General features: G+C 33.1%; 12 protein-coding genes across 12 annotated transcripts; 5 read left to right on the top strand and 7 right to left on the bottom strand.

Moving 5' to 3' along the window:
- Window positions 1-169: 169 nt before the first annotated feature.
- On the bottom strand, window positions 170-1,196 carry BX664DRAFT_333627 (uncharacterized protein). Its single transcript, XM_051545551.1, has 5 exons — window positions 1,140-1,196; window positions 905-998; window positions 644-803; window positions 469-583; window positions 170-356 (listed from the first exon to the last, which is right to left on the bottom strand). The coding sequence occupies exons 1-5, from the start codon at window positions 1,140-1,142 to the stop codon at window positions 312-314; spliced, it is 417 nt and encodes a 138-aa protein (XP_051400518.1). The 5' UTR covers window positions 1,143-1,196; the 3' UTR covers window positions 170-311.
- Window positions 1,197-1,871: 675 nt separating this feature from the next.
- BX664DRAFT_139406 (zinc knuckle-domain-containing protein) lies at window positions 1,872-2,472 on the top strand. The gene is made up of 3 exons (XM_051539844.1): window positions 1,872-1,988; window positions 2,078-2,144; window positions 2,234-2,472. The coding sequence occupies exons 1-3, from the start codon at window positions 1,966-1,968 to the stop codon at window positions 2,411-2,413; spliced, it is 270 nt and encodes an 89-aa protein (XP_051400519.1). The 5' UTR covers window positions 1,872-1,965; the 3' UTR covers window positions 2,414-2,472.
- A 631-nt stretch (window positions 2,473-3,103) lies between these two features.
- BX664DRAFT_333631 (uncharacterized protein) lies at window positions 3,104-4,010 on the bottom strand. The gene has a single exon (XM_051545552.1). It carries the CDS (start codon window positions 3,948-3,950, stop codon window positions 3,174-3,176), a length of 777 nt encoding a protein of 258 aa, XP_051400520.1. The 5' UTR covers window positions 3,951-4,010; the 3' UTR covers window positions 3,104-3,173.
- A 106-nt stretch (window positions 4,011-4,116) lies between these two features.
- Window positions 4,117-5,212, top strand: BX664DRAFT_297554 (Alpha/beta knot methyltransferase). Its single transcript, XM_051542246.1, has 3 exons — window positions 4,117-4,606; window positions 4,671-4,781; window positions 4,868-5,212. The coding sequence occupies exons 1-3, from the start codon at window positions 4,153-4,155 to the stop codon at window positions 5,089-5,091; spliced, it is 789 nt and encodes a 262-aa protein (XP_051400521.1). The 5' UTR covers window positions 4,117-4,152; the 3' UTR covers window positions 5,092-5,212.
- Window positions 5,213-5,708: 496 nt separating this feature from the next.
- On the bottom strand, window positions 5,709-7,286 carry BX664DRAFT_263233 (uncharacterized protein; the record flags this gene model as incomplete). The annotated part of the gene is made up of 2 exons (XM_051540762.1): window positions 5,709-6,598; window positions 6,782-7,286. 2 exons carry the CDS (start codon window positions 7,284-7,286, stop codon window positions 5,709-5,711), a joined length of 1,395 nt encoding a protein of 464 aa, XP_051400522.1.
- A 1,352-nt stretch (window positions 7,287-8,638) lies between these two features.
- Window positions 8,639-9,753, bottom strand: BX664DRAFT_333636 (lactate dehydrogenase B). The gene is made up of 2 exons (XM_051545553.1): window positions 9,415-9,753; window positions 8,639-9,339 (listed from the first exon to the last, which is right to left on the bottom strand). The coding sequence occupies exons 1-2, from the start codon at window positions 9,679-9,681 to the stop codon at window positions 8,701-8,703; spliced, it is 906 nt and encodes a 301-aa protein (XP_051400523.1). The 5' UTR covers window positions 9,682-9,753; the 3' UTR covers window positions 8,639-8,700.
- A 301-nt stretch (window positions 9,754-10,054) lies between these two features.
- Window positions 10,055-14,291, bottom strand: BX664DRAFT_333638 (uncharacterized protein). The gene is made up of 7 exons (XM_051545554.1): window positions 14,060-14,291; window positions 13,438-13,991; window positions 13,035-13,363; window positions 12,576-12,941; window positions 10,972-12,479; window positions 10,483-10,888; window positions 10,055-10,412 (listed from the first exon to the last, which is right to left on the bottom strand). The coding sequence occupies exons 1-7, from the start codon at window positions 14,180-14,182 to the stop codon at window positions 10,138-10,140; spliced, it is 3,561 nt and encodes a 1,186-aa protein (XP_051400524.1). The 5' UTR covers window positions 14,183-14,291; the 3' UTR covers window positions 10,055-10,137.
- A 968-nt stretch (window positions 14,292-15,259) lies between these two features.
- BX664DRAFT_333640 (uncharacterized protein) lies at window positions 15,260-16,366 on the bottom strand. Its single transcript, XM_051545555.1, has 3 exons — window positions 16,242-16,366; window positions 15,773-16,162; window positions 15,260-15,702 (listed from the first exon to the last, which is right to left on the bottom strand). Exons 1-3 carry the CDS (start codon window positions 16,323-16,325, stop codon window positions 15,454-15,456), a joined length of 723 nt encoding a protein of 240 aa, XP_051400525.1. The 5' UTR covers window positions 16,326-16,366; the 3' UTR covers window positions 15,260-15,453.
- Window positions 16,367-16,470: 104 nt separating this feature from the next.
- On the bottom strand, window positions 16,471-18,091 carry BX664DRAFT_365581 (uncharacterized protein; the record flags this gene model as incomplete). The annotated part of the gene is made up of 3 exons (XM_051548478.1): window positions 16,471-16,674; window positions 16,765-17,391; window positions 17,561-18,091. The coding sequence occupies 3 exons, from the start codon at window positions 18,089-18,091 to the stop codon at window positions 16,471-16,473; spliced, it is 1,362 nt and encodes a 453-aa protein (XP_051400526.1).
- A 1,353-nt stretch (window positions 18,092-19,444) lies between these two features.
- BX664DRAFT_333643 (uncharacterized protein) lies at window positions 19,445-21,664 on the top strand. The gene is made up of 3 exons (XM_051545556.1): window positions 19,445-20,049; window positions 20,140-20,310; window positions 20,675-21,664. The coding sequence occupies exons 1-3, from the start codon at window positions 19,713-19,715 to the stop codon at window positions 21,607-21,609; spliced, it is 1,443 nt and encodes a 480-aa protein (XP_051400527.1). The 5' UTR covers window positions 19,445-19,712; the 3' UTR covers window positions 21,610-21,664.
- Window positions 21,665-22,136: 472 nt separating this feature from the next.
- BX664DRAFT_333645 (uncharacterized protein) lies at window positions 22,137-23,158 on the top strand. Its single transcript, XM_051545557.1, has 2 exons — window positions 22,137-22,664; window positions 22,775-23,158. The coding sequence occupies exons 1-2, from the start codon at window positions 22,172-22,174 to the stop codon at window positions 23,014-23,016; spliced, it is 735 nt and encodes a 244-aa protein (XP_051400528.1). The 5' UTR covers window positions 22,137-22,171; the 3' UTR covers window positions 23,017-23,158.
- A 351-nt stretch (window positions 23,159-23,509) lies between these two features.
- Window positions 23,510-24,911, top strand: BX664DRAFT_333648 (nucleophile aminohydrolase). The gene is made up of 6 exons (XM_051545558.1): window positions 23,510-23,677; window positions 23,848-23,942; window positions 24,043-24,124; window positions 24,233-24,388; window positions 24,459-24,637; window positions 24,723-24,911. The coding sequence occupies exons 1-6, from the start codon at window positions 23,602-23,604 to the stop codon at window positions 24,873-24,875; spliced, it is 741 nt and encodes a 246-aa protein (XP_051400529.1). The 5' UTR covers window positions 23,510-23,601; the 3' UTR covers window positions 24,876-24,911.
- Window positions 24,912-25,276: the final 365 nt, after the last annotated feature.

Here is a 25,276-nt window from a genome sequence, read left to right on the forward strand (position 1 = left end):
TTATTCAATCTTCTATAATAAAAAAAAAATTATATATCAATTAAAAAAAAAAAAAAAGAGCCTTATCGTTGATTTTGAATTGAAAGTTCGTATAAAAGTAGTCCATATGAAATATTCAAATGTCAAAAATGACACTATGTTTCATAGACAGAAATAAGGAGATAAATAGATATCAAGGTCTTTATTTTGTTTATTTTTGTTTGTTTTTTTTTAATAATAACTAAAGCCTAAATGATCGTGTGTGTGTGTATACGTTATGTGTGAGTTATGTAAAAAGAAGTATAAGGACAATCATCATCCAAAATCCTTGTTTAAGCAGAGCGGGAAGCCTTTTCAAGCACGGTTTCGTGGTCCACCTAAAAGACGTAATAGAAACAAAACATGTTCAGTAACTTTTTCCCCCTCTTTTTAACTCCTAGTCCAAAATAATGCATCATACTCCTATTTTTTTTTTTTTCTATGGCTTACCTCAGAGAAATCAGTGCCTTGAATTTCAATAGCCAAACCAATCAATTGTTTACGAATAGCATCCTTACTGCTAGCGTACAACATCTTTTGACGAACCTTGGCAGTATCGGGGATCCTATCATCAATAAATATATGTATAAGAGACCTAGTCAATCCATCCAATCCATTGACTTACCAGGAGTAAAAAGTGATCTTGCTACGTTGACCTTCTCCAGGCTTTTCGTAGTCAAAATCATAAACAGCATAGCGAGGTTCATCTGCAGGAAGTTTCTGGAGGAAGTCATCATAAGTACCAGTCTCAGCAGAGTTTTCAACAACAATTTCTGAAAGGTCATCTATTAAAAAAAAAAAAAAATTAGTGAAATATCACAATAATATATGAATATATACGGGATACAACACGTTGTTTTTTTTTTCCTTTATTTCTATCACTTACCAGACAACTTAAAGATGATGTACTTGTACTTCTTACGAAGCTTGAATTCTTGATAGAGTTCGAGACATTGAGGGTTGACACTGACACCAGAAGACTAATATCATCATGATGATAAAAAAAAAAAGATGAATATGACACGTTTCATAAGTTGAAAGATTCCAAGACAACAAGAGAAAAAAAATATCCAGTTAAGTCGACTTTTTTTTTTCTTGTTCATCTTTTCATCCTTATTTACCATGTTAAAAAGAAAGAGTTTTGTTTTTTTAAAAAAAAGATGAAAAGAAGAAAAAAAGAAGGAAAGTTTTTTTTTTTTATTTCTTTGCTATTTCACTTTTTTTTTTTTTTTTTCGACATCGCCAATGTTGGGCTCAGATTTACATCTCCGCACCTATAGTATGGTGACATAACTTTATACAGACATCGCGTACAATACTCATGGATAAAGATGAACGTATACTAACAATGCCAAGCTCACTATTAACTGATTCTTTTTCTTTCGTCAGATGACTTTTTATTTGATTTTCCCCGTCAATTCCACTTTTTTTGCTTGGCAGTAGGTTTTTTTTTTTAAAAAAAAAATAAAATAAAAAGAGTATATCTCTTTCCTCCTTTTGTTCATTTGAGAGGATGATTTTTTTATTTTGAGTAGGGATTGATGGATGAACAAGATATTTTTTTTAGTAGATGGAACTAAATGGGACTATAGTTTGTCTTTTTTTTTTTTTTTTTTTTTTGGAAAGGGTTCCAGGTCCGCGGTGTAACATCCACGCGTCCTACGATTTTTTTTATTTTTTATTTTTTATTTTGAATAGGGTAGACTGTTTACAAGCATCGGCTACAATATACTTAATGAAGGATGCAATGATCATGTAATAATGGATGAAAAAGTAGATTTGAATGGATGATCCAATCTTCTCCTTTGGTATTTCCATATTGGGACATCAGCCTAAGCAAGCGTGACTTTCCATTAGATCTGCGCGTTTGAGACAAGCTTTTTTTTTTTTTTTTTTTTCTCTCTCTCTCTTTTTTTTTCCTGCCATCCTAATTTCAAACTTTCACCGATGCATAGAGGATTTTCTACAAGGTAAGAAAAAAAAAAAAAAAAGATACGATATGAATAGGAGTTTTGACTCGTCCTTTTTTTTTTTTTTTTTTTTTTTTTTTTTCTCTTAGAGCCTCAGCTGCTCCCAAGGCAAGCTCTCATACAAGATGCCAAAAATGCTTGGAGTATGGTCATTGGGTAAAACTAACAAAGTTTAACAAGCGATATATCCTACCAGTCTTACATACTAATACTCCTTTTTTTTTTTTTTATTTATGATAATCTAGACATTTGAATGTAAAGGTAATCGTACCTATCATACCCGACCTACACGAACACAACAACTCTCCAAACCAGTCAAGTTGATGAAGCCTGATATTCCTGAAGATTTACAAGGAAAAAAGGGACTTGCTGATATGATCCTTGCCAAGAAGGAAAAAGAACGAAAGAAAAGGAAACGAAGGTAAAGATAGTATAAGAAAAAAAAAAACATATTGGATTGACACTTTTTTTTCCCTTATAAAGATATAGCTCATCTTCTTCTTCTAGTGATACATCTTCATCTGGTTCAGACTCGGATTCAGAATCTACATCATCCCGATCTTCTTACAGCAGTGGCAGTAGTGAAAGTGGAAGTAGTACTAGCAGTGGTAGCAGCATTAGCGATAGTAGTAGTAGTAGTGGATCTGATTCCGACAGTATATCGAGTGATGATTCAAGAGATCGTCGCAACCAACGTCGACAACAAAATCGGTCACCCAGACGTACAAAAAGACGGTACCATTCATCTGTATCTCCTAGCCGATCAAGAAGTCCTCGCCGTCGTCAACACAACCGTCATCGATCTAGGTCTGTTTCTCCTCGTCGCCATCCGTCATCAGACCGCTCTCGTTCATATAGTCGATCTCCTTCTCCTCGTCGCCGTTCTTCATCAATTCGCTCTCGTTCATATAGTGCAAGTCGATCTCCTTCTCCTCACCGCAGACGATCATCATCATCATCACGAAGTCAAAGCCCAATTGATACCCATCATGGATAGGTGTAAGATTTGTAGACAATAAGTTATGATATAGTTTTAGTTTTATTATGATAGTTTTTTTTTTTTTTTTTTTTACTTTCTATATTGATATAATAAAAAAAAAATGAATAACTAAATAGGAATGATCTAATAATATACAAACTGTACAAAAAAAAAAATCTAGTGTGCGGGAATAACGAATAGATAAATCAAGTAAAATTCACAGTATTCATATCAGGCACAGCACCATGATCGACCAAGACTTGTACCATTTTCCATAGTTTCTTTTGCACACAAGCACGTAGGGTTTCAGAATCAGGAGTGACGTTCAATTTGTCCAAAAAATAGAGCACCATGGTCATGTTGTTCCTAGCAGCACATACACGTAAGGCCATATTGTTACGTAAGGTTGGGTTGGCGCCATGATGAATCAACAGTTGAACTTGATCCATGTGTCCAAGTTGAGCACATTTGATCAATGGGTATCCTTTCGGTTTGTCAGGTGAGCCTCCGCGTATGAGAAGTTGGTTGATCATGGCATCGGTTTCTATTGTCCTTTTCCTACTGAACAGATGAGGTGGCATTTTCTTCTTGGTATAGGGTATCTTTGTTTGATATAGAAGGTCGAACCGTGCAAGCATGTCAGTAGTAAAAAAAGGGAACAGCACACCAGCTTCAAAGGCAGCCTGGATATCATTGTCATGTCGATACAGTAACCAGCGCATCTTGACCGATTCACAGCAATTATAAAGATGGTAATACAATGTACGGCATGTCAAGGGTAGATCTGGATTCGATGATAAGATAAAGATGTCACATAACAGTTCATGAGGAAGCATGGTCAAAGGTGAAGTTGATGGTTTGAGTCGTTTGTTGTTGTTGTATTGGTCATCGTCTTCATCACTACTACTATCACTGGAGTCGGAAGATGAATCATTCAAGCCCCAGTCATCAATATCCTGTGCTTTTCTTTTCACATGTAACATGAATGAATGTAATGAATTAAAAAAAAAAAAAAGGAAAGGTCATAGGGAGACTGATTCAAAAAAAAAAAAAAATAGATTGCAGGATTGGTCCAAGCCACTGATTTGGATGGACAGACTATGTTATATGTAATAGATTTTATAGCTCCGGCATTTTTTTTTTTTTTTTGTATTCTTTTCTTTTTCTTTTTGCTTTACTACAATAATGTCGACAGGTAGCAAAAGATCGAATGACCAATCACCAGAAACGGAAGAAGCCAAACGTATTCGGGTAGGTGCTACACGCAATACAGATATTCATATGGTACCTCAAGCACCCAAGGTACCCAAAACCATGGTGGAAAAGGAAAATGCTCGACGGTTGATTGTGATTCTGGAAGGGGCTACATTGGAAACGCTCAAGGTTGGCAAGAAAAAGGAAGGCAACTATCAATTGTTAAATGTGGATGATCATTTGCATATTTTGAAAAAGACCGGCCGGGAAACTTATGAAGCTCGACCTGACATTACACATCAATGTCTTCTCACTTTACTCGACAGTCCACTCAACAAGGCAGGGTTACTTCAAGTCTTTATCCATACCCAAAAGAATGTCCTGATTGAAGTCAATCCTCATATTCGTATTCCTCGTACTTTTAAACGTTTTGCTGGTTTGATGGGTAAATGATTGGATCCATTGTATAAAAAATATCACTCATCTTTTTTTTTTTTTTTTTTGAATAGTTCAATTATTACATAAACTTAGTATTCGTGCTGTCAATGGTCAAGAAAAATTATTACGTGTGGTAGAAAATCCAGTGACAAAATATTTGCCTACCAATAGTTACAAAATGGGTAAAGAAGAAGAAGAAGATGAAAAAAAAAGTATAGAATAAATGAATATAATGTCTGATCTTTTTTTTTTTTTTTGATTGTATAAGCATTATCTTGGGATGCACCTACTGTCAAGTTATCAGAATATATGCCCACCATTCCTAGTGATAAGAATATTGTGGTGGCCATTGGATCTATGGCTCATGGTACAGATGATTTTGCAGATGCCTATGTGGATGAAAAGATCAGTGTATCGGATTATTCTTTATCAGCCTCTGTAGCTTGTGGCAAGATTGCTTGTGCTGTAGAAGAATTATGGGGAATTGTATAGAAATAATCATCTCCTGTTTTTTTTTTTTTAGTATATATATATATTTTTGTATCATTCATCATCATTCTTTATTAGTCACTTCATTTATTTGTATGAAAATAAACTTTTTTTTTATTTCCACCTTTTGATAACAAGACGATGAGAATGAGCTCCTTTATACATGCATCCGTTTCAAAAGGACCACCTTTTCATGCATTCCTTTTGAATCCCCGCGAGTCTATATGGTTTAAGCTTTAAGAATGAATCACCTCACATGATTGCTCTTATTACATTCATTTAAGGAATGAATGTCATTCGAATCAAATAAGGAGACATGAAGTAAACCATCTTCCTTTTTAGGAGTCATGTCAAAAAAAAAAAAAAGTAAATTCATAAAAGTTATGTGATTTTTTTTTTGGTTTTTTTTTTTATTAAAAAGAATGTAGAATATATGGAAGAAAAAAGTAAACAGAAATGGTTAATAAAAAAAAATATGAATAGAACTACAATAAGAAGAGATAATAAAAAAAAATATATAAGATTGGAGGTTTGGGGGGGGGGAACAAGTAGGATAAAAGCAGTGTATATAAAATAAAAAAAAAAAGAAATATATATATATATAATAGAGGGAGAAATGATCATTCCAAGATAACACGAGCAGGTAGGAGGACAGTTTCTTGTTCATCAACAAATAAGGGACATACCATGCACTTGATACGTTGTTTTGGAGTCTGAGTGGCCATCAAAGGAGGAGTACCTGCATCAATTGTTTCATCCAAGAGAGGAGATATATTTCCATCATCTACAGCCGTCATAATATTTTGATCGTAGGGTGTACCAGAAGAGATGCATCGAATCAAAACATCTTGTTCACCACTATGTAATTCCAGGGAGAGTCTTGCACAATAATCCAATAGATTTTGCCATTCAGAGGATTCCGTTAGAATAGCAGGGTCGGCGCCTAAAACACGACAGATGTGTTGAGTGATAAGCATACGAACAGCATGGAGATAATCATGAGTTGCAGGGTTTCGAGCTAATGATTGTACTGTTTGACGTCGATACCATTTGGCAAAGTTAACACCAAGAGTATTATGGAATCTTGCTAATTGATCTTGGTAAGCTGTGTTGAGTAGGACTTGATTTTCAGTTCCAAAAGGTAAGGCGTGTAAATAGTATTCCATCACATGATGAAACAGATCCTGTTCCACTCGGCTTTGTTGTTCTGCGCTTGTCGTCCACTGTTTAGCAAATCCAGTCACTAATTCCGCCCATGTTGTGAGTTGCTGCGACAAAATACTTGAATTCACTTCGTTATGGAGTAAGTCGTCATAAGGTTGATGATGATGAATAGGATGATGTGATTGCATAGTGTTAATGATATCCTGTTGTTGTTTAGTGGTGATTTCCAAATGACGTAGTTGAGCTTGTAACATTTCGTTTTCTTCCAAAAGATGAGTGTAAGTTTTATCTACAGTTGCAATACTTGGTTGAGGTTCAGTAGGTGCTCTGATGGCATCATCGACTGCTACTGGGCTATGTGGAGAATGATGATGATGATGATGATGATGATGATGATGATGATGATGATGTCGATGATGGTCAAGTTGATCAAGATCATGATGATGATGATGATCAAGTTCTGTATCACTGTGAAGATCATGTCGATGATGTGAATGATGTTGACTACTATTGCTGTCATCTTCTTTACTGTTGTGGCTTTGATTGTCATCATGATCATCGTCATGGTCATTATTGTCATCGTGTAAACTAGCTTCACTTCCAAATCCATCTGTTGTTCGGTCACCATATTCAGCTGCTACTGAACGAGAAGTCAAAGATCGTTCATACTTATCGTCTTCACATTGACTTGCAGTTGTATCGATATCCAAGCTCTCAATGTCCAAGGAATGTCCATTCATATCCAAAGAAATAATATTTGCAGTAATAGTAGGAGTAATACCATCCACTGTCAAGTTGTCATCATCTACGTCATGAACCAAACGACTTTTTTGAGTATTGGTACTAATAACTGATTCTTGATCATCCACTGTGGCAGCTACACTCCAAGTATCCGTATCGCGAGAACGTGTATTATCGTAAACATCCATAAAGTCAGTTTTTCGTAAATAGGAATGACGAGGAATAAAGCCATCTAAAGTTCGTTGGTGAAAAAGTTCTTTTTCGCTACCATCATATGAGGAGACTGAACTCATGAGGAATAAAAAGATTGATATTGTTTTTTTTTTTCTTTAAAAAGAGTTTGTCGTTTGAATAGACAATAAGAGTAGATAATAAATAGTAATCAAAAGATAAAAAAAAAAAAGAAGTGTTGTTTGAAAAAGGAAAAGAAAAAAAGAAAGAGAGAAAGAAAGAAAAGAATAGAAAGGTAAAGAAAAAAAAAAAAAGAAGAAAAGAAAAGAAAAGGAGAAACCCTCTTTTCAAGAAACAAAAGAATGGAAATACAATCTGGGTTTAAATCCAGAGTCTTGGAGTAGAGAGATAATACTTTTGTATGTAATATTAAAAAAGTTGATTGCTTCTTTTTTGATTTCCAATCTATGCTCTACCCTATATATATTATTAATTCAAATCATCATCATCTATTAAATATATATATATATATATATATATATATGATGTACAAAAACACGCACAAAAAAAAAAAAAAAAGAAAAGGAAAGATCAAAATATAAACCCAAAATCTCAAAAAGCACAATAAAAAAATATATAAGAACGTTTTATTGTAAAAAGGAATAAAAATGAATCAAAATCATCATCATAATATGTGAACTACATTTTACAATTCTTTATAATCCAAATATCATTCTATCAAATTCATTTGTTCACCTAGTTGTATCGTATCACTTGAAGATAAAGTTAACTTTATAAATAAATCCTGTTCATAAATATCTAACATCTTATACTAAATAAAAAAAAAGGCATCATTAAAAAAAAAGATATCCTTGTTGTTATTGTTAATACTTCATAAATATCCATATTAAAAAAAAAAAAAAAAATAAAAAAAAAATTTGTATCATCAGTATCATGTATTTCCGATAACAGGTCAATCTAATTCAATTACTACATTTGTAAAAAATCCATCTTACCAACCAAATCGTTCCATTGATATTTTATTTGACTATACTGCAAGAACATCCTCCTCTCTTTCTTCTCTTCTTTTACACACAACATACTTATGTTTGATATTCTTGTCGTATAAAGTAAACTATTCACATGAATGTATACAATAATAATAATAAAATGAGAGAAAAGATCAATAAATATTCAATTCAAAATAGTACAAGGAATATATATATGAGAAAGAGAAAGAAAGTATGGAATGAGAGGAAGAAGGTTTTTTTAAAAAAAAAAAAGAGCACTGAAACCAAAAAAGAGAAAGGGGAAATAATGCAGCCACTCAAAAAAGTCAGATCATATGGAACCCCTCGATCCTTTTTTTTTTTTTTTCACTTGGATGAAAAATAAAAGGCACATTAATAAAAAACAATCATCAAGAAAAAAAAAAGAATATACAAAGTATTATTATGTTTATTGATATGCAGATGTAAATTTAAAAAAAAATGATTATATAACAAAAAGAAAATAAAAAAAAAAAAAAGAATCCACCTAAAATTTATCGAGTATAGCTTTCATGGAAGCAGCAGAAGATTGTAATTGTTTTTCTTCATTTGCACTAAGAGGGATTTCATATATTTCTTCCACACCGTCGTAGCCAAATTTGGTAGGCATCGATAAACAACAACCCAAGCGAGGAACATAAACGGATAAAGGTCTGACTTGATGCTTATTCAAGATGATAGATTCACATAGATCAGCAGCACAAGCACCAATACCATAGTAAGTAGCACCTTTTAAACTGATGATTTCCAAAGCCTTACCAGCAATATTATCTTGTACTTGTTGTCGATCCATATTTTGAATTTCTTGGAATTCTAATAGAGGTTTTCCAGCCACGGTGGCAGCATCCCATGCAATAAATTGAGAATCACCATGTTCACCCAAGACATAAGCATGCACAGAATTAGCATTGACATGAAGTACTTCAGAAATCAAAGCACGAAGTCGAGTGGAATCCAAATAAGTGCCCGATCCAAATACTTGTTTTTGAGGTAAACCACTGAATTTTTGTGCCATTTGAGTTAATACATCTACAGGATTCGAGACTAATAACATGATGGCTTCAGGCTTAATAGGTTGCATACCTCCAATCACACTTTCCAAAATCTTATAATTACGACCAATAAGCTATTCAAAAAAAAAAAAAAAAAATTCATTACATTTATTATTATTATTTTGGAAAATCAAATAAAAAAAACTTACATCAGTACGAGGTTCCCCTTCCTTTTGTTTAGCACCAGCAGTAACAACAATGATATCAGCTTGACCGGCTTCTTGACTAGTAGCAGCTCTCACCTTTGTAGAACTAACACAAGAAACATCACTAAGATCAAGGACTTGACCTTTGACAATTTCTGGTACTACATCCACCACCAAGATTTCAGATGCCACATCCTTCAACATCAAAGCATAGGCAATAGAAGCACCAACTGCACCAGCACCAACGATAGCAACTTTATTGGGAGCCATTTTATTTTATTATAAATGTAGATAAAGAGTAGTAAAAAAAAAAAAAATAGAGTGAAAGAAAGATGAGAAAATGGGAACCCTTGCATCTTCCCTTTTTTTTATACTCCACGAGGACATTTTTTTTTTTTTTTTTTTTTTTACACGTTATCTAAAAATGGGCTCAGTCTTTTTGGGAAAAATCATGCCATTGAAAAAAAAAGGGTAGGGTTTCATAATTCAACCTCCGTTACGATAGCAAAAAGGTTGGTTTCATTTCTATCAAGATCATCATTCTGAGAAACAATAATAAATAGAATCATTCATGTCAGATCATTTTCAATAATATCTGTGCTTTTCACTATGTCGTATGATAGATAGATATTAGATAATGATATGAAGAATAAAAATCATCTCTTCTTTTTTTTATTTATTTATTAGTAAATGATGTGGATAATATAAATAATAAAATACTAGATACTATAATGGAATTTGAAGTCGTTTCAATGGATATCTTGATCGTAAATAGTTCCTTATAGGGCCAAGAACAACCAGTAATTCCCAAGCATTGACCACTAAAAAGTTTCCAATGGAATAAGCCCATAATTGATATCTAAATGATCTTGGTAATACATTGTGACCCCAAGGATTATTGTAAGGTTCAATTGCATAGTCAGGTCGAGGATATCCCAAAGCCACAAGTACATCAGGATCACCACAATTCAAACGCATAAGACATCCAAATGAATTGGGATCTAAATTTTAAATAATAATTCAATATTATTGCCATTTTCAAATTATAAATGATTACTTTTTTTTTTTTACCTGCTAATTCCCAATAACTGACAATGGCCACAAATAATGCCCAAATACAGATCAAAAGATAATTTCGATACCATGATTTGCGGAAGATATAACCATAGTTGAAGACAAATCCAGCATTGACAAATTGATATAATGTAATGAACGTTAAAATATCAGCTTCAAAACTATCACCAAGTAACCACCATTTCGAACTATCCGTTGCTCTGGCATCCCATTCATGACATCTGAAAAAGTCGTCCCGTGTATATAACCAAATATAAGCACCAATCAAAAACCAAGCATTGATGAAAAGTTGTCCAAGTACTGAAAAGAGTACTTCAGGTCCAAGAATACGAGCTGTGGGTCGATGTTTCGATAGTTTGATAGCCGATCCAGCTTGAGTTACAGCAAAAGCACAAAATACAGTCTAAATAGTAATCATAATGAGAACAAGAATATAGGATATCCCCCCTCAACTTTTTTTTTTTTTTTTTTTTTTTTTTTACTTACAATAAAGGCATCGATCAAAATAAAATTCCATTGAGAGAAAGACATTGTATAATAAAAGGTCAAAAATTTGATGGTTGCAAATGTTTCACCATACATAATCAAATACTTGTAACTTGCAAAAGAGGTAGCTAATCCAGCACGTCCTTGTATCAAGAGATCCACACATGCTTGTACTGATCGTTTAGGAGTACTGAAAGGACTGACCACAGATGCTTCAGCTTCAGACATAGCAATCCCCACATGCGCCGTTCTTAGTGCTCCACAATCATTGCCTCCATCACCACACATTGCCGTCACTGCACGTTCCATAAAGAGTTTCACACATTGCATCTTGTCTAAAGGTGTCATACGGGCAAAGATTCGAGTTGAAAAGAGATAATGTCGCATTTGATCAGTTGCTAGGAGATGTTGAAATGCTTTTCCAGTCACTGCTAATTCCACATTTTGAGTTTGAAGGGCCAAATCAACATCGTATTCGCGTTCACCAGTTTCAGCATCATGCCATACCACCATTGATAATCCTAGTTTGTTTTTTTCATTTATTTCATCATCATCATCTTTGTAAAATTCGTCTTTTATATCAGATGTATCACCAGTACTTGTCGATGAGATCATGTCACCCACAAGAACACGAACGTGAGGAGGTACCAATCCACATTGTTGTCCAATAAATACACCTGTCAAAGCATTGTCGCCTGTCACCATCACTGTACGAGTATCACCTTCTTTCAGTTGCGTGATTGCATCCTTGGTATCTTCTTTCAGTAAATTCTTGAATAATACCAAACCCAAGAAGGAGAGATTTGATTCCAATTCATCACGAGACCATCCACGTACAATATCAGGATCTATTTGATCGAGATCACGATGAGCCATACCAAGAACATAACAACCTTCACGAGCTAAATTGGAAGTCACTGGAACATAATCGTTAGGTACTTGAGAACATACATGTTGAATCTTTTCAAACGAGCCTTTGCAAAAGATATGAATATGACCAGTGATCGTATTACGTACTGCTACAGACATCGATGCACGAGCATGTTGGAATTCAAACCGCTGAATGATTTCAAGTTGTTCTGTTGTGTTCCGTCGATTCTCGTTACCATTACTTGATAGGGTAAAGATGTCGGTTCCATCCACTGTTGACATGTTGGCACCTGTTGATTGAAACATGACTATATCTACAGGATTCCCAATAAATTTGTCATCCAAAATAGTCACTGAATGGCAAGATGTCATTCCCCATCGCAATAGTTGTTGTTGTTGATCATCCTCGTTCAAGTCTTTGAAATGATGTTTGACCCCTTCAAATTGTACAGTTGTAGATGTTTGTTTCACAGGATAAACACCATAATATTCCAACCCCTCCTTAGTCAATGTTCCCGTTTTATCGAAGCAAAACACTTGTACTTTTCCAGCCATAAGAATACGAGGTAAATCCACACAAAATATTCCTTTTTGTCGAAGTCGGCCAGAAGCAATAGATTGTCCGACCACAAGAATAGCTAAAAAAAAGGAATAAAAAAAAAAAAGAGAAAAAGTAAGAGGCCTTTGTTGTTATCTAATCCTTTTTTTTTTTTTTTTTTTTTTTTGATATTTACCAGGTAGTAAAGGATTCATAACTTGAGCTGCACATGTAAGACCATAGAATAAAGCTGTCATGCCACGACCACCTAACCACCAAGATCCAATACCCAAAAGAACTACAGCCCAACAGAGAAGAATACAAAAGACCAATTTGAGTTGTTCATGGAATATAAAAGACACTGGTTGAGGATATAAAATCTTTTTCACCAATTGTCCCTTTTCAGTATTTGTGCGAGTTTCCAAGACGAGACCAATGGATGATGATGATGCTTGTTTGATTGTTGTACCAGCATATAAACTGTGAATTTTCCCAGAAACTAATCTATCATAGGATAAACCATCATCCCGTAATGGAACTTTTCGAATCGGTAATGGTTCCCCTAATAAAATAATAATAATAATAATAATAATAATAATAAAAAAAAAGGATTAGAATATAATATTTCTCTCTGATCTTATCATTTCGTATATACCTGTCAAAGAACTTTCATCCACAACCACATCACCTTCCAATATGACGGCATCCACAGGAACTACTTGATTAGGAGTAATTCTAAATACATCACCAGGAACTAAATCAGCAGTAGATATTGTTTGCCATTTGTCATCACGAAGGGCTTGAATTTCATTCACATGTTCTGCCATTGATTTGACACGGTATTCAGAGCGTAAACGAAGAATCACTTTAATGATAGCAGACAATAAGATCACTCCAGTATCGGAAACACCAATTTGCCAGTATGCCATATAGAAGTATACCCAAAGGATTTGTAATTGATAGATATAAAAAAAGCCTGTCAATCTATAAATACAACAGAAAAAAAAGTTAAGAAATAGGATCATCATTCCAACTTTTGATAATAAAGTTGAGCTTACTCTTGCCATAAAGCACCAATAAAAGAAGGAACATTCACAGCAATAAAATTAGGACCAATCACTTCTAGCCTTTTCAATGCTTCCTTTGTTGATAATCCATGAGCCATAGACAAGAGTTCAGTTACGTTTGAGCCAAGTTGAATAGAAGCCGGTAAAAAGGTACCTTCATGATAAATGTATCGAGTACTCTGGAATTCAAAATAACGTCGATTATTTTCAACAGAAGTATTGATCTTGAGTGTATCCACAAAAACATCGAATCCTAGAGTTGTACGAAGTCGAATTTCTAAAGATTGAAGTTTAGAAAGGATAGAAAATGGTGTATCGTTGTTGGTATTTCCTTTTTGAAGCATCTGAATCACTTGTCGTGGTGTTTCTACTTGAATATAAGTTGCTTTGTCTAATGACTGTCGTAAACGGAAGAAATTGATAACCTTATCTCGACAAAGATTGAGGATTAAATACCAACTTGTTGATAGGAACCAAAATAGACAAAGTGCTTTGCTACTGAGATCATAAGAGTTGTAAGTTAATATATAAGGTGTATTTTCCAACTATTGAAAAAGAAAAAAAAAAAAGTTAATAGAAATAAGAAAAAGAAAAGAGAACGCGTAAAACTTACCACATAGCCATAATAATCCAAAGAGATCACAAGTAAATAAATAATCCAACCAACTGAAGCAACACCAGTATAAAGAATCATGAATATACCGAACCAGTCATTGTTGAAACCTTTCAGTCGCATTTCATGGTGAATTGAATCTTGATTGAGTTCATTTATTGGTGTATTATTAAGTATAACATGTTGAATAGGCTGTAAAGTGAAAAGTGTGCAAAAGAAAAGGAAAAAAAAAAAAAGAAAAAGGACAGGAGATTAAATATTAGAAAGAGAAAAAAAATTGTAGGTTACCTTTTCACGTAGAGTTTTGTATAGTATCCATGCACTTAGACAGACAAAAAATCCAATATAAATAGCCAAGAAAGAGATAACAAAAGGAGCTAAGAAGAAAAAAAAAAAAAGAAAAAAAAAAGAAAAAAGAAAAGAAAAGAAAAGGATTAAGTTGCAGATCTCTGCTTTTTTTTTTATCATTACCCATAATAGGAAAGTTCATGCCAGCTGGAGCATCACATATGTTCCAAACAGCAGTCATATTAGATTGTAAAGTGGCCCAAGTAGGAAACACGAATGAGGAAGAATTATAAGCTGTTGAGCAAATACTGTATGTTTGATCATCATTTCGAGAAGGATCCCATTGAGGAATATCAATAAATTTAGTGGTTGGACATTTTATCCATTGAATATCAGGTCTAGAAGGACATGTACAAAGTTCAGGTGAAGGTATATTTGAACAATCTGAATGACAAGTACCATCACCACATAACAGTTCATTCGAATTACATTTAGGTAAAGTAGGACATTCATTCAAGTTGGCAACACAAAGAGTTGGACATTGTACATGACGTTTTGTTTGCGCTGGGCATGTAGTACCATTGTAAAAGTGGCTGTTCACTATTTGATAAAATGTGTGGTAAGTTTAGTGATCGGATGAATAATTTTAGTGTTTTTTTTTTACCCGTATGAAACCTAGGAATGGCTTGTACTTTAATAAGAAAGATAAAGACATATATCAATGTAAACCACTTCATCAAATGATGATATCAAAAAAAAAAAAAAAGATGAAAGAAAAAAAAAAAAAAAGAGAAAGAAAGAAAAAAAAAAAAAGAAAAAAATAAAAAGGAAAAAGGAAAAGAAAAGAAGGTCATTATAAATAAGGACATTTTTTTATTTTGTAATTCAAAAAAAAAAAAAAAAAAAAGAGAAAGGGAGATTCATAACATTGATTCGGTAACACATTAAGGTACAAATTGACTAATCAGGTAAGTGGTACAATAAAGACACAATTGGAGGGTTAAATAACAAAAATTCTATACAAGATGGCGTAATCCAAATGATGATTATAAAAAAAAAAAAGGGTATCTGATCCAACTAGAAGACTTACTTGACGTCAAAATATGTCATTTTCTTCGTAGACAATAACGTAATATCAAAGACATAGATACATAGATAGACATCAGTAGAATCACGACATGCATAAAAAAAGGATTGTAAGAATCTATAGGCCATTCTTGGATTTCTACTTCGGTCGCTGTCGGTTTCCATTGTTTTATTGTAGAAGAAGATGTAGTATTTGAATGAGTTGTCACCGGATTCTGTTTGAGTATAAAAGATTTTTCAGGAATGATATGGAAATTATCATAATCAATCTATACAATAGGTATATAAATCAATATCCATTTTGTTTCAATTGAAATAATAATAATAATAATATCTTACCACTACCATGCCTTGTACACGAAATTCACCCCAAGGATGATCATCACCTATGCTCCAACCTACTTGAATTGGCCAAGTTTTGACATGTGGATCCAAATGACCAATAACAGCGACAGATTCTTCTTCAATAGCTTCATCATCACAAGCTACAGGAGCAAAGATTGTTTCGTCAAAATCCATAAATGTCCCCACAGTCTTATTTGTTTGATCTTTGACTAGTAACATAAGACCTTGATATAATGGAGTTCCCATAACTTTGATATTGACATTAGCCGAACTAATAGTTGATGATATAGAAGGATCGTTTGGTTGAACTATAATTTGATAGCAATCGTCACAAGTAGAATGAGAAGGACCATGACCTATTGTTCCCATGAGTTCTATATTACACTACAAAACAAAAACAAAAAACAAAAAAAAAAGAAAAGTTTAATTATTTGTCTTATAAATTCAATAATTTTTTTTTTACCGTCCCAGGTGCACTTGGATAACATATGACCAATGTTAATAGTATGAATAAATAGAATAGTTTAAACCATCCTATTCCAATCATTGACTAGTTTCAAATTTGAAAGTTAGTAAAAGGAACAGGAGAAAAATACAAAAATAAAATAAAAAAAGAAAGAGGGAAAAATAACATTCATTTCATAATCCGACGTATTTTTTTTTTATTATTATTGAATAAATATACTAAGAAACTAAGCCAAACCTAAACGATTCTTTTCAGATTCCAATCTTGAATATAGTAAGTAGAGAGCCATTTGATTACTTTCTTGAGTACCTGTAATGGTTACTAATCTTTCACGATCGTCACCATGAGGATCCATAATCTTGATATGACTTCCACTGATTTGTCGTATTTCATTAATTTTGCTTCCACCTTTACCAATAATACAACCAACCTAAAATCAAAAAAAATATCAAATCGATCAATGAAACTCATTTTCTTTCTTTCTTTCCTTTTTTTTTTTTTTTTTTCTAAACTAACATACCATTGTATTGGGAATAAGGATTTGTTGTTGAGTTTGATTAGTGTTCATTCCCATATTACCATAATCTGGAGAGCCACCAGTTGGAGGACCCATTGCAGCACCATAATTTGCACCTTGATAAAAGAAAGGAGATCCCATTGGCATACCCGGCATACCAGGTATCATACCGTATGGAGGCATACCACCATTTCCACTTACATTACTTGGACCAACACCACCAGGACCATGACCAGTCATACCACCACCACGCATAGGATAACCAGGTCGAGGCATTGGAGGTAAAGAAGGATTAGCAGCAATAGGTATAAAAGGTATATGGTTTGCCATGTTTCTTTCCGGATGTTCAGCAAGAATATCACCAATACGAGCTACTACGATATGAATTGCTTTCGGACTACCAGCGATTGTCATCGTCCTTTCAGTTGACATTGGTAAAGCTTCTTCAGATGCGTTGAGACGAGCACCACTTTCTTCTTGAATAGACTTGATAATAGAACCACTACGTCCAATAAGATTACCCATACGAGAATCAGGTACTAATAATCGAATAGAAAGTGTAGTTTCACGTTGACCACGATCATCCGAAGGTATTTCCGCCAAGATCTTTTCACCCACCATCGAATAAGCCTATTTTTATATATTAGAAGAGAGAAAAAAAAAAAGTTAGAAATAACAAAAAAAAAAAGTTAGAAATAACAAAAAAAAAAAAAAAAAAAAAAAAAAAAAAAAAAAAAAGAAAAAAAAAAAGAAAAAAAAAAAGAAAAAAAAAAGAAAAAAAAAAGAAAAACATTATTACCTTTGCAACTGCTTCTACAGGACCATTTACAGTCAAAATACGTTCATAAGCACCAGGTACAATATCAGAGATAGTAACACGAGCAGAAGAGTATTCTCTAATTTCATTGACATTTTTCCCACCACGACCAATGATGACACCAGCATCTCTTGTACCCACCAAAGAACGAATAGATATATTGACATCACCACGTTGTAATTTCAAATTGAGTTCATTGTTGTTCTTGTTAGTTTTACTACGATCTGTTTGAGTATCATTATTTTTGTCAGATTCACGAGGTTGTCCAGCTACTATGATTTGTACTTCATCTTCAGAATCACCTTCAGACCATTTTTTATTTCGTTTTTGTTGAGAATCTTTCTTTTCTTCGCCAGCAAAGTGAGGTGCTTTTGTTTCAGGATCAGGTACTGCTTGTCGTTTTGGATGTCTATCTTCTTCACCACGATGTTCATCATCAGTATCAACTTCTTCTTCGAGTCTTGGTCGTTTAGTTCTATCAGTTGGTGAACTGCTGTATTCGGGGTCGTACATTTTTCTATAATTTTTTTTTAAAAAAAAGAAAAGACAAGCTAATATAAATATATATGTATAATGTATATATATATAATTGGATAAAGACTATTGGTTCTATACAGTTACTTGAGTTAATTGAATAGATTGAAATAAACTATTAATAATAGTAACAATAATAATAATAAATGAGTCTTTATATTATAATAGATCAATAGTTTAATATACTTACGACAAATAGAAACTTGAATAAATAAGAGAGAATAATAAAAAATAATAAAAAAAGTAGAGATGATAAATGGTGATGGGGAGAGAATAAGACTAGATGAGTTTTTGTTCTGTCAAAGGGAGGAAGGGAAAAAAAAAAAAAGGAAAAGGTGTTATTGGTCATGATAAAAAAATATTTATATTCATTTTGTTTTCTTTTTTTTTAATAATAGTAAAAAAAAAAAAGATAATGTAGTACCAGTTATGAAGGGAGTAGGAAGGATGAAGAAAAGAGAGAGAAAGTGAATACGGTGCTTGGGTAAAATGTGTAAAAGAGAAGTATTAAAAAAAAAAAAAAAGAGAGAGAGAGAGAGAAAAAGGAGAAATGGGAGAAGAGGGGAGGATGGGAAGGGTCAACAAAGCCCAAATGGAAAAAAAAAGCCACTAACAATTAGGCAAATTCATGTGACGCATGCGGAATTATTTTTCCCGGAAGAGTCAAAGATCGAAACATGATTTGATTGAATAAGTTTTACATGAATCGTAGAAACTACGGTTAAGCAAAAATATTTTCAATTTTTCCATTTTAAACTTTTTTTTTTCTTTTTGATTTCTTTTTTTTTTTTTTTTCCTATTTCAACTTTTAATCGACTATAAGAAAAGAAAAAAAGTAAATAGAATATGTATTTTTTTTATTTTTATGCTTGATGATATACGCACATGGTTGTAACACCATGCGGTGAAAGTGATGTAGCGGAGTTATCAGCCATAAAAGAAAACCCAAAAGGGAAAAACATTCAGATACTAACATGACATTTTGTTTGAACTATTATTATTATAGAACCTATTTGGTTGACGTCAAAATCATTTTACACCCGATCCGATAGATAAATCATTATTATCTTATAGTAACAACAATAGTAATAACAATATATATCGATTAAGAACTGGATTACAACAAACTATTGTCAACAAGTACACATATTATCATCAATCTTATAATATATTTTTTATTGTTCATTTTCGATCATCATCGGTCTTGTGGTTGATCTAAACAATGGCACAACAACGTAACGTTAGAAAAATATACAAAAAAAAAACAACATAAAACCCTATCACCTCCTCTTTTTTTTTTTTTTATTACCCTTTTCTTTTTCCTTTTTATCTATAACCTTGTTTTTTTTTTCTCATTTTTTTTTTCTTTTCTTTTCTCTCTCGTTTTTTTTTTCTTTTTTGCACTATAGATTATAACTTGCCCACATCATCAGACGACGACGATTCATCGAGACAGCAGCAGGAGAGGCAATCATTAGCCCAACAGCCGTTGTCAACATGGATTATTCAACCTCCAACTCAACGTTATTCTCCACCTAGAATATATGAATATGGACCACATCATGGACAAGAATTGGAAAATCTTCATGTCAGCTTACAGATGGATAACACAGAATGCCAACCTTTATTGAAAATTGCATTTGGTTCATGCATCATGCCAACACAATCGTTTTTAGACCCAGCATCCAACATCATTCAACTTACTTGTACTGTACCTTCTTGGTCATTGACACAATCAGGTGACAAAACTATTACTTTATATGTTGTTGTATCGGATCAGCCTCATAATATATTAGATGCTTGGCCTGTGGGGTATTTTACTTATCAATCAAGGAAACGATCATCAGCTGAAATACCTTTGAATTATGCCATGATGATGAAAAGAACTAAACCTTCCACTACTTCTGCTCCTTCTTCTTCTACTACTACTGTTGATGGTAAAACTTTTTATATAAAAAAAGAAAGGATCGTCAGTCGGACTCATATACTAACAAAAAAAAAATTAAACTCTTTTTTGGAAACAAAAGTGACAGACCCGGATACACAAGTACAACAACAACAACAAGCTGCAAGTTCATACATGTTATCAACTCAGCAACCTTATGATTATAATTATTATGGATTATCACAACAATATATGCAACCATCATCATCTAGTCATCCCACTTCAACAGGTCGATCAAGACAATATTTTGATGGTAAGAAAATACTTTCTTTTTTTCTTTCGTCTTTCCTTTTTCATCTCCGCGTCATTGTTCTTTTTTTTTTTTATTAAAACCTTGGCACAAAAAGGTTTTTTTTTTTTTTTTCATTCTCCACTTTTTTTTCCCTTTTTGCTTTCTTTCTCTCCATTACTCCTTTAGTACTTGACCAAACTAGAAATCATTGCCGTTATCTCCATTTACCCTTTTTTTTTTGACATCATTCAATATGTTATATACAAATGACTTCATTGTTTCATATATTTTTTTTCTTTCTTCTCCCTTGTTTATATCCTTTTTCAATAATCAACCTTTGTATTAATTTTTCTCCCTCTTTTTTTTTTTTTTTTATTATTATTAGATTCCACTACACCTTCTCAAATCATGTTTCCATATCGAACTCCAACCTCAACAGATACTTTCTCCTATGGTACAACTGATCCAATGGGTTTAAGTTCTATGTCTACTACGAATGTTCTTCCTCAAGGACTTACTGATCCTTCAGCTACTTATGGAACAACATCATCTCCTTCTTTATCACATCCACCTATTCCTTCTACAACAACAACAACATCATCATCATCTACTACTACTGGTATGGCACCTCATTTACAACAACAACAACAACATCCTCCATCAATATCATCATCTGGGGCAGGATTAGAGATCGCACCTGCTGCATTACAACCGCCATCAACATCACCAACATTATCACGACCTGGTATTAGTCCTACCACACCAAATCCATTTGCCAATTTATTAAGTCATGCCGATCTGATCATTGAAGGGGATATGGATGCTATGATGAAAGATTGGACAGATCAAGAACGACAAGATAATCGAAGGTTAGTACGATTTTGGCGACGACAGCAGAATCACGAGATCATTTGCAATTGTCAATCCATTCCACCCACCAATAGGATTAACGCAGCGCAAGAAATCATTGTATCATGTATCTATTGGGAAGAAAAGCAGGATTACTATATCACATCTGTCGACATCATTTATCTATTAGAAGCTTTGATAGGCGTAAGATTCACCACTGAAGAAAAGAATCGTGTCCGTCGCAACCTGGAGGGCTTCCGTCCTTTAACTGTCAGCAAATTGAAACCCGATAGTAGTGACTTTTTTCGACTCATCATGGCATTCAATCATCCAAAACCAAGAAATATTGAAAAGGATCTCAAGGTATTTGCTTGGTCTTCTCTTCCTACCGCTCTCAAGAAAATCATTTCCAAATATTCAGCAAGTTATAGTAGTACTGCAAGTGTCAACTTGGATGTCTTTACACAATGATCCTTTTTTTTTATTGTTATTGTCCATATAGTATATTTTTATTCATATTTTACCGTTATTATTACTTTTAGTTTAGAATCTTTAATAATTATTTTTCTATTACTTTTTTTTTTATTGTACTTGTTTTATTTACTAATGTCTAGTGTTATCATTTATAATAAATTATCTTTTTTTTTTTTTTTTTTTTTGCCTCTCAATTTTGAATCATAATTTCTGAATATTCATCATTTAATCCATCTTCATTCTGTTCATCATTATCATTACTTCCGTCTTATTCATTCATCCATCATTTCAGTCTTCATTCACTTATATTTCACACGAATCATCAGGTATTATTCAAGCCAACCATTATATAATCATCATTACTTGATCAACTATTATTCATTCATCATTCAACCATTGTCAATCATCCGGTTCAAAAATTCAAATTTGTGCGACCTTGGATAATGAGCCAAATCGATTTGGCGGAGCTCTTAAAAGTTTTGCCTTTTCCACTTTTTCATATTTGCCCATTTTTCCTCTTCTTTCTTTTCTTTCATTCATTCTTTCTATATTCCATTTGATGCAAAGTCAACTTCCTTTTGTATCCAATGAAACAAGTAGCTGGCTACTTTATATTCTTACAGATTCAGCATTACCCACTGGTGGATTTGTAGCGTCGTCTGGTTTGGAGGCGACTTTTCAAGCTGGTTTGCTAACAAGAGACTCTCTACCTGGTTTTGTTACATCTTCTGCTCATTCTTATTCAAGTCAAACACTCTGTTTTGTGAAGGCTGGGTATGAGGCTCCTCAACAAGAAGATCCAATGGCAGCTTTGGATGAAGGTGATGATACTTGTGAAGCGGTGATGATAGCCAATGCTGTAGCCCGTCGTGCATCCTTAGCTCAAGGTGTTGCTATGTTGACGTTGTATCTTAAATGTTTTACTGACACTCGACCTCAAAAGGAAATAGATCTTGTTAAGAAATGGAAGTTACGGATTAGAGCTGGTACTACTTTTGGTCATTTTCCTATTTGTTTTGGATTGATCTGTCGATTATTAGATGTGGATCTAGGTAAGGAACACAAAAAAAAAAAAAAAAAAAAGAAACATGATATGGAAGGATTCTCGATTACTTATATTGAATTTTTTGTTATCTTCCTCCTTTATGGTAAAATTTGATAGAAAATACGTTACACTTATGGCTATATTTGTTTACTAGGACTCTTTATTCATCAGCAGTACGACTTAATCTGGTTGGACCTTATGAAGCACAAAAACTATTATTCGAATCCAGGGCATCAGTGGAAGATATTATTCAGCAAACCAATCATTTGACAATGGATGATTGCTGCCAAACCAATCCTTTGCTTGATGTTTGCCAAGGCATGCATGATCGTTTATATTCTCGATTATTCAATAGTTAGATTTTGGGTTCTTATCTTCATATTAGTTTATCTTTTCTGTATATACATACACTCTTTTTTTTCATGTACACTTTTTTATTTTTTATTTTTACTATATTTTACTTTTGTTTTGTAAATAAACAACTTGATGATACTCTTTAAACTTTGTATTGTTACCAAACTATAATATTTTCCTTTTTCATACTATGAATCATCTCACAGCTCTACGTATTTCGACAGATTCAGTTTTTTTTTTTTTTTGATATCTATAAAGTCATATCATCCATTATCCATTATCCATCATCATATATCAAAAAGAGAAAGGATTCCCTTTCAACAAGAGTATGTTGTTGCGGAAGTTGAACCATCAAGTGGAATCATAATCCTCCTCTCTCTTTTGACAAGTGGTCGCCCAAAGAAGGAAGGTACGGACATTGATTTACCGCAAAGAGGAGGGGGGTGACGTTTTTCCCTTACGTGTGTGCTATCGCGTTTTCTTTTTTTTTTTTGTCTGGTTACTTTTGGTTTTTTTTTTCACTTTTCTTTTCATTTCTTTTTAATCCTTTATTCAACCTTTTTTTTTTTCTTTTGCTCAAATAATAAAACATGAGTCGAGGATCAAGTGCTGGATACGATCGACATATTACTATTTTTTCACCAGAAGGACGGTTATATCAAGTTGGTAAGAATAGCGATAAAAATAAAGGGAAGGAACAAAGTCGATCCGAGTAACCAGTTATCTTTTCTTTGTTGAAAAGGAGTTTGACTTGTTTAGTTGGAGAGAAGTTGTTTTATAATGAACAAGATACTTTATTGTACTAACCAAATGATGTTATCACTCTTTTACCATAGAATATGCCTTCAAAGCCATTTCGAACAGTGGTATCACATCCGTTGGAGTACGTGGTCGTGATGGCTGCGTCATTGTTACCCAAAAGAAGGTTCCTGTAAGTATCATTGTGGAAACAATCTATATATATGTGTGTGTACATTGTCTTGTGTGCGATCAACTAACTTGCATATTTTTCTTTCTTTATTATTTTCTAGGACAAGCTATTGGACCCTTCTACTATTACGCACATCTTTCAACTGACACCAAAAATTGGTTGTGTTATGACCGGAATGGTTCGTAAGTGATTCATATTATGAGAATAATAATTTGATATTGTGGGTTTTTTTTTTAAATTTGATTGTAATTTTATTGATCCATCTTTCTTTATTTATTCCACTTATGTAGCTGATGCTCGTTCTCAAGTCACTCGTGCTCGTCAAGAAGCAGCTGAATTCCGATACAAATACGGGTACGAAATTCCTACTGATATGCTTGCTAAGCGCGTCGCCAACATTAATCAAGTCTATACTCAACAAGCTGCCATGCGACCTTTGGGTGTTTGTAAGTCACCATCAGGAGAATGAAGGGAGGAATGAATAATTTACTGTCTTTTTATATATTTCTGTGATAGCTATGATTCTTATTGGACATGATGATGAATGGGGACCTCAATTGTACAAATGTGATCCTGCTGGATATTATGTTGGATATAAGGCAACTGCAGCTGGGGCTAAACAACAAGAAGCTCTGAATCATTTGGAAAAGAAACTGAAAAAGAATCCTGAATTGAACATGGAAGATACCATTGAAGTAAGTTTTGAATAAGTAAATAAATAAAAATGATAGTTATTGATCACTAATTCTTTTTTTTTTTTTTTTTTTGCTGATTATTTAGCTTGCAATCACAACATTGTCTACAGTTTTGGCAGTGGACTTTAAAGCTAGTGAAATTGAAGTGGGTTTGGTGACTAAGGACAAGACAGACTTCCATACATTGACAGTGGATCAAATTGAAGAACATCTTCAAAGAATTGTAGAAAAGGATTGAATAAAATGAAATAAAGTTTATTATTATTTATCTTGATTATTACAGTATTGATTGTGATTTTATCAACTTTTTTTTTTTTTTGAGGCCGGACTTCCAACGTACATTTTAACCCAAAAGTTTTTTTTTTCTCTTTTTCTTTTTTCTTTTTTTTTTTTTTTTTTTTTTCTTTCTTTTCCGTTCCTTTTTTTCTTATTTTATACTTTATAATTAGTTTTTTGTTATTTTATCTTTATCCTAGTTGGTTGTTCCATATATATAAATATACATAAAACATACATACACGTATATATAATATATTTATATATGACCACGAATCGAAACTCGTCAATTGAGCATCAACCTAGCTTGAATGGTAAACTAATGATTATACGAAATGGATGAATAAAAATAAACTCCTTATT

Source organism: Halteromyces radiatus, assembly GCF_025201355.1.
Source record: "Halteromyces radiatus strain CBS 162.75 chromosome Unknown BX664scaffold_4, whole genome shotgun sequence".
Taxonomy (NCBI): domain Eukaryota; kingdom Fungi; phylum Mucoromycota; class Mucoromycetes; order Mucorales; family Cunninghamellaceae; genus Halteromyces; species Halteromyces radiatus.